The sequence below is a fragment of the Plasmodium falciparum genome (genome assembly GCF_000002765.6).
Source record: "Plasmodium falciparum 3D7 genome assembly, chromosome: 10".
In the NCBI taxonomy this organism is placed as follows: domain Eukaryota; phylum Apicomplexa; class Aconoidasida; order Haemosporida; family Plasmodiidae; genus Plasmodium; species Plasmodium falciparum.
Genome location: NC_037281.1, coordinates 1,145,001 through 1,156,395, shown reverse-complemented (window position 1 = coordinate 1,156,395; position 11,395 = coordinate 1,145,001). Strand labels below are relative to the sequence as shown.

The following is an 11,395-nucleotide window of genomic DNA, read 5'->3' as shown; positions in this document are numbered from 1 at the left end:
TTATGTATATACACTTTTTTATATTATAACGAAATGTTAAGAATTTATCGTTATTACTTTTTATTATGCTTCAAAAAATAAAATGACATAACAAAAAAAAAAAAAAAAAAAAAAAATATATATATATATATATATATATTATACTTTTAAAGATGTAGATATTAAAACTTTAGTTGTTTCCTTTTTTAAAAGTTGTACATTATTGTTATTTGTTAAAAAAAGGATAAGACATTTAAATTATATATTAATTTTATATAAGATATATAGACTATATATATATATATATATTTTTTTTTTTTTATATTATATTAGATACTTATAATTATTTCTTTCTCAAACAAATAAACGTGGAAAAAAAAAAAAGAAAAAAAAAAGAATAATAATAATAATAAAAACCGTTAACATATATATGTATATTTTTTTTATTTATTTTTTAAAAAATTTACTTTTTTTAAAATAAAATAATAATATATTAAAACGAAAATATATTATATATATATATATATATAATATATTTAGAGTATCATTGAATTATTTATTTGAATAAAATTATGATTATTTTTTAAAACTTTTAATTTTTTTTTTTTTTTTTTTATTATTATATATTTAAAAGAAATAATAAATTATATTAATATAAATATATTATATTATATATATATATATAATATATAATATGATTATTTGTTTCCTTCATAAACAAAATATTATCATGATGCACTTTACACTCTAAGGTATATATAAAAAATATCTCCCTTTTTTTTTTTCAACATATATACATATATATAATTATATTATTATGTAAAAAATAAGAACGTATTATTTCATATATATATATATAGAGTATTAAAATTAACACATATAAAATTATTAATATATAATATAATATTATATAGTATACCTATTTTTCTTATTTTTATTTTTCAATCTTACTCTTTTATGATATATATATATATATATATATATATATATATATATATTATAATTATAAAATATTTGACCAAAGTAACATTGATGAATTATATATATTTTTATATTGCAATAATATATTTTATTATTTTATATAGGCACAATAAAATAAAAATTTAAAAAGTAAATTTATTTCTTTTTTTATTAAACCTTAAAAATAAAATAAGGATATCAAAATATATTGAGAAATGTATTATACAAATTAATTATACCATATAAATTAAATACCCAACCCCATAAAATATACATTATAAAAAAAATATATATATTGTATTATATATATATATATATATATATATATATTATGTATAAATATATTAATAATAATATTATAATATTTATGTACTATCTCTTAAAAAAAATAATTTACAAAAAATGCCCTTTCTTATTTTATTATTATTATAGATATATATTTATATATTTATATATTATTATATATATATTTTATAATGTATATTACATATTTATATATGATTAAAGAAAAAAAAATTACAATAATATTATAAATTTACATATATATATATATATATATATATATATATATATATACCCAAAAAAAAAAAAAAAAAAAAAGAAAAACTTTCATTTATATATAATATAATTATACATTTTTTATGAAATTAATGTATTTTTTACAGTACATTAAAAATATTATTATATATATATTTATAAAGATATAATTTTTTTTATTTTTTTTCTTATAATATAATATTAAGAAACGAAAAACAAAACAAAAAAAAAAAAAAAATTGAAAATATAATAAAAAATAAAAGAGGAAAAAAAAAAAAAAATATATATATAATATATATATATATATATATATATATATAAATATATAATAAAATAAGAATAAATTAATATTAAAACTAAATCTTATTTAATATATTTATATATTAATATATAAAATATATATTTTGTAATATTTAATTTTTTTTTTTTTTTTTTATTTTTCATTTTTATTTGCTCTTTATTTATATTATTTTTATTAACTCTTAAAAATGTCACATCGTAAATTTGAAAGGCCACGTCACGGTTCCTTAGGTTTCTTACCCAGGAAAAGATGCAAAAGATTAAGAGGAAAAATTCGATCCTTTCCAAAAGATGATAAAGAGAAGCCTCCACATTTTACAGCATTTATGGGATATAAAGCTGGTATGACACATATTGTTAGAGAAGTAGATAAACCCGGTTCAAAATTACATAAAAAAGAAATTGTAGAAGCATGTACTATTATTGAATGTGCTCCTATGGTAGTTGTTGGTATTGTAGGATATAGAGAAACCCCAAAGGGTTTACGTATCTTAAGTACTGTATGGGCTAATCATGTTTCTGATGAATTTAGAAGAAGATATTATAAGAACTGGTACAAATCCGAGAAAAAAGCTTTTACAAAATCATTAAATGTTCCTGAAGCTACAAAAAATTGTTTATTAAAAAGAATTGAAAAATACTGTACCGTATTAAGAGCCATATGTCATACACAACCTTCCAAAACACCCTTACGTATGAAGAAAGCTCATATTATGGAAGTTCAAATTAATGGTGGATCTATGAAAGAAAAACTTGAATTTGTTAAAGAAATGTTAGAAAAGAATCTACCTGTATCTACCGTATTTAACCCTAATGAAATGATAGATGTTATCAGTGTAACCAAAGGACATGGTACGAAAGGTGTTGTAAGCAGATATGGTGTTAAAAGATTACCCAGAAAAACACACAGAGGTTTAAGAAAAGTTGCTTGTATTGGTGCTTGGCATCCAGCTAGGGTACAATTTCAAATACCAAGACATGGTCAAAAAGGTTATTTCCATAGAACAGAAAGAAATAAAAAAATTTATAGAATCGGTTTAAAAACAGATAAAAATAGTGCATCCACTGATGCTGATATTACAGAAAAGAAAATTACACCTATGGGAGGATTTCCACACTATGGTGTTGTTAATGAAGATTTTCTTTTATTAAAAGGTTGCGTAGCTGGAACCAAGAAAAGACCAATTACTTTAAGAAAAAATATTGTACCTCAAGTTTCAAGAGATGCACTTGCACAAGTTTCACTTAAATTTATTGATACTTCCTCCAAAATTGGACACGGTAGATTCCAAACCAGCGAAGAAAAGGTTAAATACTATGGACCACTTAAAAAAGATTTAAAAGCTTAAATGAATAAATTAAATGAAAACAGGAGAAAAATAAATAAATAAATAAATAAATAAATATAAATATAAATATAAATATATTTATATATATATATATATATATATGTGTGTGTGTGTTTTTATTTATATTTATTTGTTCATAATTTTTTTCAATTATTTATGAACAAGTCAGAATATTTTTGTCCAATTTTTTTTTTTTTTTTTTTTTTTTTTTTTTCCATATTATTTATATTTATTATTTTTCAAAATGTTTATTGAAAAAAAAAAACAAAAAAAAAAAAAAATAAAACAAAACAAAAAAAATAAAATAAAATAAAAACTTAAAAATTAAACAATTATATGTATATATTATATATATATATATATATATATTATTATTGAATTTTATATATTTTTATATTAATAAGATTTTATAATTTTTTTTCTTAAATATAAATTGATGATGTTCCTTTGTATTAACGTAAGATATAAATATAAATAAATAATTATATATATATATATATAATATTCTTATTTCCTTTATTTAATTTTAAAAATGTAATAATTGTCTTGAGGGATATAATATATATTTCATCTCCTGCATTTAAAATTTTTCTGTTATTCTTTTTTTTTTCTCTTATTTTTTTTTTCTATTTACTTATGCTTATAAACTATTGGGTAAAAAATGAGCAAAAATAATTATATATGATTATTATAAGGAATAAAATGCTATCTTTTTTTTTTCTTTTTTTTTAATCATTTTCAACTTACATTTGAATAATAAAAAAAATAAAATAACAATCTTATAAATAATATAAAATGTTTAACACATAATTTGTCAGGTGTAATGTTTGATTATTTATGTATTTACCAATATTTTTTATTTTTTAATTTTATCACATTTTATGATGATATAAAATTTTAAATGTCCACCTTCTTTGGTATTTAATTTTTAAGTTAAGACTACATATACATATATGTAAATATATAAATAAATATAAAAAAAAAAAAATACATATATATATATATATATATATATATATTATATACTCTTCATGAGATAAAATAAATAATTTGTAAGATATAAAAATATTTTTATTTTCCATAATTTTTATTTACCTTCATATTAATAATGCAATAAATATATATACATATATATGTATATATATGAGAACGATACAACAAATTAAATATTATTAAATATCACATTAAAGAGAATACACATTTTTTCTTAATCTAAAAAAAAAAAAAAAAAAAAAAAATAATAATTTTATATTCCCTCATATAATTTTTTTTTTTTTTTTTTGTTAATTTTTCATCATAATATAAATATATTATAAATATATATATATATATATATATATATATATATTTTTATTTAAAATATAAACAAATAAAGATATATATAACATATATATTTTTTTATACATCAATATTCATAATGATAAATAGAAAAAGCGAATCTGTGAGTTATACCCCTAGAGCAATTACCAATAGACCAATCAGTAGTAATCGAAGAAGGGGACGTAACGAAATAACAGATGAACAAAAAAATGAAATAAAAGAAGCTTTTGATTTATTTGATACAGAAAAAACAGGAAAAATTGATTATCACGAGCTAAAAGTAAGTACAACAAAAAAAAAAAAAAAAGATATAATTTTATGAAGTGTTATTTATGTAAAATTATGTATATATATATCAGAAAGAAAAGGGTGCATGAGTAAAGATATATACATATATATATATATATATATATATATATATATATATATATATATATTTATTTATTTATTTATTATTTTATTTTTTTTTTTTTTTTTTTTTTAATAGGTAGCCATTCGAGCTCTTGGATTTGATATAAAAAAAGCAGACGTATTAGATTTGATGAGAGAATATGATAAAACCAATTCTGGTCATATTGACTATAATGATTTCTTAGACATAAGTAAAAAAATATGTGTATATATTAAATATTATAACATATATAATATAAATATATATATCATAATGTTAACAGTGTATATGTCTTTTGAAAAATCAGACGCTATATTATTACTGATCATTCATAAATTAAAAAAAAAAAAAAAAAAATTTCCCATTTATACTATATATATATATATACATATATATATATATATTTTTTTTTTTTTTGAAGTGACCCAAAAAATTAGTGAGAGAGACCCAACAGAAGAAATCATAAAAGCCTTTAAATTGTTTGATGATGATGATACAGGTAAATATATTAACAGATACATAATATATAAGTATATGCTATATATATATATATATATATATATATGACTATATTTTTGTTATAGGAAAAATTTCTTTAAAAAATCTTAGAAGAGTGTCAAGAGAACTAGTAAACATAAATGAGATTTGAATAAAATGGAATAAAAAAAAATATAACAAAATATTATTATTATTATTGTTGTTGTTGTTATTTCTTTATTTTTATTTTTATTTTTGCTTTTTTTTTTTTTTTTTTTTTTTTTTGTTCTCATTTTATAGGGAGAAAATTTATCTGATGATGAATTGCAAGCCATGATAGATGAATTTGATAAAGACATGGATGGAGAAATAAGTCAAGAGGAATTCTTAAGTATTATGAAACAAACAAGTTTATATTAATATTATAATAATGAAAAGGGATATGAAGAATATATGTGAAAAAATATATTTATATGTGTATGTATTTTATCTTTTATTTTCTTTTTGAATTTGATTTAAGAGTTGTATATACATATATATCATCAAATATTTTACAAGGGTAGTTATTATGTTTTTTTTTTTTTTTTTTTTTTTTTCCTTCTTTTAAATTATACTAAATGTATATATATGGAAACAGTGCAATACATATATATATATATATATATATATATATATATATATATTTATTTATTTATTTATATGTATAGTTTTTCTTTTATTATCTATAGTTCTTATTTGTAAAACTTGTTTTTGTTTTATTTTTCTTGCATCCTTTTTGAATTAAAAAAAATAAAAAAATAAAAATAAATAATATAAATAAATAATACAAAATATATAATGTATAGTATATAATGTATAGTATATAATATATAGTATATAATATATAGAACATTATATTTTTTTTTTTTTTATAAATGATAAATTGTAATAGGGTTAATAAGAAGTCCATTCTTGAAGGTGTTCTAACTAGCGCATAAGAAAATAAAAAGATAAATTCCTTTCATTTTTTATTTATATATTTTTATCTTCTTTTTTCTTTCTTTCTTTCTCCTTTCTTATATAGCAATTGAAGATTTTGTGCTTCACATATTTTCGTGGTTCTTAGACATTAATGTTGATATCTTTAAAAATAATGCAGATAAAAAATATTCAATCAAGTTGTTTGATAAAAAGCTAATAAACCTCTGTAGAAGTAAAAGATTATGTTCAAATGAATATATTTAAAAATATGCTCACATATATATATATATATATATATATATATATATTTATTTATTTATTTATTTATTTATTTTATTATTATTATTTTTTTTTTTTTTTAGCTGTGTCCGTGGTAGAACTTGTCAATGAAATAATTATGAAAGTATAACAAAAGTATGAATTTCATAAAAACCAAGGACATATAAAATATAATAAGTATATCCATATATTTATATAGGACAAAAATTGTACACAGAGAGAAATATATTACAAGTTTTATAATATTTTTAGAGAACAGAACCAAGCAAACAAGCATATTAAAGTAAAGATCATATCCAAAAAGTTAAAAAAAATATAAAAAAATATATGCATAAATAAATATATATATATATATATATATATATGCCTGTGTAGGATGTTTGTAATATTTTGGGGTATGAAAGATCATCATTAAATATACACGCATCAGAAAAAGGTTTTCCAAACAGATATATAAATAAAATGTTTTATTAAATTGTCATTTAAGAAATTTGCATTGTGTGTATAGGTTGCATAGCTGGGTTGCTAATACTTAAAAAGGGATACGAAATATTAAATCTTAGCGAACATGGTATTAATAAAATTTTTGTTCTAAAATAAATTAACAAATAATATATATATATATATATTTATGTATGTATGTATGTATGTATTTCCCTTGTCTTTTAAGAAAATGGTATAATGATCAATGAATTTCTTTTAAATGTTGATAAAATCGAAAGCATGGCAAATTATATTATAGTTGTGGAAAAATATTCAGTTTACCAAAAACTTTGCGAAAATAAAATATGGAACGTAAACACAAATATATATAATATATATATATATATATATGTTTGATGTATTATAAACCTTTATAATCTTCATTTATTTCTTTTAAAGATACTTCCTTCCATTTTAATTACTGGTAAAGGTTTTCCGGATTTATCAACTAGAAAAATTATATGTGAACTTATGCACACTTTTCAATTGGAGGTAATACCATTTTAGCTAGTTGAAGTACGAAATGGCTAGCTACCCTTTCATAAAACAACAATATATCAATATATACATATATAAATATTTAAATATATACATATATAAATATTTAAATATATATATATGCTTATGTTCTTTTACATTTATTTTTTCTTATCCCACTTCATAAACATTTAAGTGTGTTTATGTTGGCGATTTCGACCCTCATGGAATTAAAATATATTTAAATTATAAGGAAGGAATAAAATCAAATGATAAGAACAATTTATATGCTTGTAAAAATATGAAATGGATTGGTATGTGCTCAAATGATATTGTGTTTTTTCCTAAGGAAAGTCTTATATCACTTACAAAAAAAGAAAAGAACATCCTTCAGAATTTAAAAAATAATAAAAAATTTTTATCTACATCACAATTAAAAAATGAAATAATTCAAATGGACAGAATAAATTACAAATTTGAAATTGAAGCTGTTCAATATCTAGGTATGGATTTTTTTATTAAGAAATACTTAATCAAAAAAATTTTAAGAAAAGAATGGTTAACATAAAAAAAGTTTAGGACAGTCCTATATATAGAAGTCGAAATAAAAAAAAAAAAAAAAAAAAAAAAAAAAAAAATATATACATATATATATTATATATATATGTGATCAATCAATGTCGTCGTTCTTCAACCTTCTCTTATCTTGTACATACCTGATGAATAGTTTTGAATGAAATATCATAAACAAATATGAAAACATAAGAAATAAAATGCACATATATATATTTACGAATTCATTTATAGATATGTATATTTTTTTTTTTTTTTTTTTTTGTTATAACCTATTTATAACATTCTTAGGTACATTATCTAATTTATATTTCTGAACTAATTTAGAGTTCATTAAAAACGGCTTGTTTTTACAATACATAAAATATGGCAGGCTGTTTTTTTTAAATCCATTCGTAAAATATTTCCTAATATATTTACAACACTTTCCTGCTGTTATTGTCATTATACAAATATACTCAGTAAAATATACACATATAAATATATATGATATATAGAGTTATCTTATATATGTCAAGAAACATATTGTTCTTATAATACATATCAAAGGTTATTTCCTTATAGTAAAAAAATTTTTTTTTTTTATATTTTCTATTTTTACATATTTTGTTAAATGTATATTATATATAAATATATAAATATATTTTTGATATATAAAAATATATATATAAATAGAATTTATTTATAGCCCATTTATTTTACATATATATATATATATATATATATAATAAACTTAATTATCTTCTTATTTACAACACGCACTATAAAAAAATATATAAAAATTAGAATCCAAAATAATTTTTCATATCCATGGAGAAAAAAAAAAAAAAAAAATATTTTTTTAAGATAATTTATACATTAATATAAATATTATAATTATGATTATATATATATATATATATATATATATTTATATTTATTTATTTGTTTATATTTTAAAATATATATAATAAATATAAAATAATTTTCATATTAGAGATAAAATATATATATATTATATAAATACTTTTTTTTTTTTTTTCATTCTTTATATATTTTTTTTTTTTGAAAAAATAAATGTTCTAAAAATATTTTAAACTGCATCCTTTAAAAAAGTAGAATATTTGTTGTGATATGAAAATATATCATAATGTTGAGACTTATAATTTAAATTATAAGAAACAATATTAAGAACATTATATGTTATGTTATGTTTTGTTTTGTTTTATTTATTTATTTTCTTGTGGTACCATAAATAAATATATTCATACATACATATATATATGTATATTTTTTTTTTATTCTCTTTTATTTTCTGATTATAAAAAAAGAAAAAAAAAACACTGTCCTTATTCATTTCACTATGTTAAAGTAATAAAATAAGTCATTGTATCAAGTCTCTAATTTTTTTATAGCAATTCATTTAGATAATATTTAAAAAAAAAAAAAAATAAAAATACATACATAATACATACCATACATATCGAGATATTGTAAAACTATTTACACGTGTAGTTATGCTCCTTACATATTAAAATGTATTTTGTTATTGAAGAATGGAAAAATGTAATCATTAAACCAAGCCAACTAGGCCCCAGATATCAACAATATATTGAAGATATGTTAAGGAATAGTGTAGAAGGGCAATGTAGTGTAAAATATGGATATGTTATTTGTGTTATTAGAATAATTCATAGTGAACCTGGGCGAGTTCAGGATGGAACTGGTATGATTGTAGTTAAGGTTAAATATCAAGCCATTGTTTTTAAGCCTTTCAAAGATGAGGTAAAGAAAAAAAAAAAAAAAAAAAAATATATACATATATATATATATATATATATATATATATATGTTTATATGTGGAAGTTTTAAACTTTCAATGAACATTTTGATATTTTTATGTACATGTTCATATAATTTAATAACCATTTTGATATTTTTATGAACACGTTCATATAATTTAATAAACATTTTGATATTTTTATGAACACGTTCATATAATTTAATAAACATTTTGATATTTTTATGAACACGTTCATATAATTTAATAAACATTTTGATATTCTTACGATTATGTTCATATAATTTATCAAACATTTTGATATTCTTACGATTATGTTCATATAATTTATCAAACATTTTGATATTCTTACGATTATGTTCATATAATTTTTGAATATATATATATATATATTTTTTTTTTTTTTATTATTCCAATTTGAAGGTATTGGATGCCATTGTAACGGACGTGAACAAGTTAGGTTTTTTTGCTCAAGCAGGTCCATTAAAAATATTTATATCAAGAACGGCTATTCCAAAATATTTCGAGTATTCTGAGGATTTACATTACCCCTGTTTTTCATCAGGAGATTATAACATAAAACCTCAGACAACAGTTCGCATAAAATTACAGGGTATACGATATGATTTATCAAATATGTTTGCCATAGCAACAATTAATAATGAATATCTTGGATGTATAGAATCTAACATTTTGCAAGTTATGTAAAATATATTTGTAACAATATGAAATTAAATATATATATATATATATATATATATATATTTATTTATTAAATCCCCTTGTAATGTGTATATAAACCATGTTATCTTTAAAATTTATGTATATACATAAAAAAATATATATATATATATATATATATATATATATAGATTTATGTATTTGTCATTTTTTTTTTTTTTTTTTTTATTATATTTTTATAGTATGTATAATATATATTTATATATATTATATATATATATAATAAATAATTAGTCTTTTATTTTAATTTTTTTGTTTTTACTCGTGATTATTTTATTTTTTTTTTATATATATATATATGCGAAAAAGGTAAACAAAAAATTAATTATATTAATTAATATATAAATAAATATCTGGGATAATTCCCATTAAAATGATACCTCTTCAAAATATAAGTTCACAAAAAAAATAAAATAAAATGAAACGTTAAGTGAAATAACATAATAAGTAAACTTATTTGATAAAATATTTTTACATTTCACTGTTAACAAATTCTATGATTATGTCCGTTTTATGACTCAATACCCTTCATAAAATTAAATGAGACGTATATAATATTATTTATGGATTTTTTCGTTATATTTACTTATGTATAACCTTTAAGAGAAAAAGTAAATTAATAGTAGCCCAAGGAACAAAAAATATATAAAAATAAAATATTATATATATGTATAATATATATATATATATATATTGAATACCCTTTTTCATTTTATCTAATGACAGCATAAGATCAATATAAAATAAAATCTGTGTAGCATTCAAGAATAAGAAATTTTTTGATACATG

General features: G+C 18.0%; 5 protein-coding genes across 6 annotated transcripts; 4 read left to right on the top strand and 1 right to left on the bottom strand.

The window, feature by feature from the left end:
- Nucleotides 1-1,964: 1,964 nt before the first annotated feature.
- Nucleotides 1,965-3,125, top strand: PF3D7_1027800 (60S ribosomal protein L3; the record flags this gene model as incomplete). The annotated part of the gene is made up of 1 exon (XM_001347520.1): nt 1,965-3,125. One exon carries the CDS (start codon nt 1,965-1,967, stop codon nt 3,123-3,125), a length of 1,161 nt encoding a protein of 386 aa, XP_001347556.1.
- A 1,417-nt stretch (nt 3,126-4,542) lies between these two features.
- PF3D7_1027700.1 (centrin-3) lies at nt 4,543-5,733 on the top strand (the record flags this gene model as incomplete). Of its 2 annotated transcripts, none has more annotated exons than XM_001347519.2 (5): nt 4,543-4,725; nt 4,933-5,047; nt 5,258-5,335; nt 5,421-5,464; nt 5,614-5,733. In XM_001347519.2, the coding sequence occupies 5 exons, from the start codon at nt 4,543-4,545 to the stop codon at nt 5,731-5,733; spliced, it is 540 nt and encodes a 179-aa protein (XP_001347555.2). The 2 variants fall into 2 exon arrangements, with proteins under 2 accessions (XP_001347555.2, XP_024329101.1); XM_024473291.1 differs by having other exon boundaries at nt 4,543-4,729; nt 4,937-5,047.
- A 494-nt stretch (nt 5,734-6,227) lies between these two features.
- PF3D7_1027600 (meiotic recombination protein SPO11-2, putative) lies at nt 6,228-8,080 on the top strand (the record flags this gene model as incomplete). Its single annotated transcript, XM_002585369.1, has 9 exons — nt 6,228-6,270; nt 6,377-6,505; nt 6,636-6,676; nt 6,752-6,835; nt 6,928-6,988; nt 7,061-7,123; nt 7,223-7,347; nt 7,435-7,527; nt 7,709-8,080. The coding sequence occupies 9 exons, from the start codon at nt 6,228-6,230 to the stop codon at nt 8,078-8,080; spliced, it is 1,011 nt and encodes a 336-aa protein (XP_002585415.1).
- Nucleotides 8,081-8,182: 102 nt separating this feature from the next.
- PF3D7_1027500 (conserved Plasmodium protein, unknown function) lies at nt 8,183-8,530 on the bottom strand (the record flags this gene model as incomplete). Its single annotated transcript, XM_001347518.1, has 2 exons — nt 8,183-8,228; nt 8,358-8,530. 2 exons carry the CDS (start codon nt 8,528-8,530, stop codon nt 8,183-8,185), a joined length of 219 nt encoding a protein of 72 aa, XP_001347554.1.
- Nucleotides 8,531-9,600: 1,070 nt separating this feature from the next.
- Nucleotides 9,601-10,573, top strand: PF3D7_1027400 (DNA-directed RNA polymerase II subunit RPB7, putative; the record flags this gene model as incomplete). Its single annotated transcript, XM_001347517.1, has 2 exons — nt 9,601-9,849; nt 10,289-10,573. The coding sequence occupies 2 exons, from the start codon at nt 9,601-9,603 to the stop codon at nt 10,571-10,573; spliced, it is 534 nt and encodes a 177-aa protein (XP_001347553.1).
- Nucleotides 10,574-11,395: the final 822 nt, after the last annotated feature.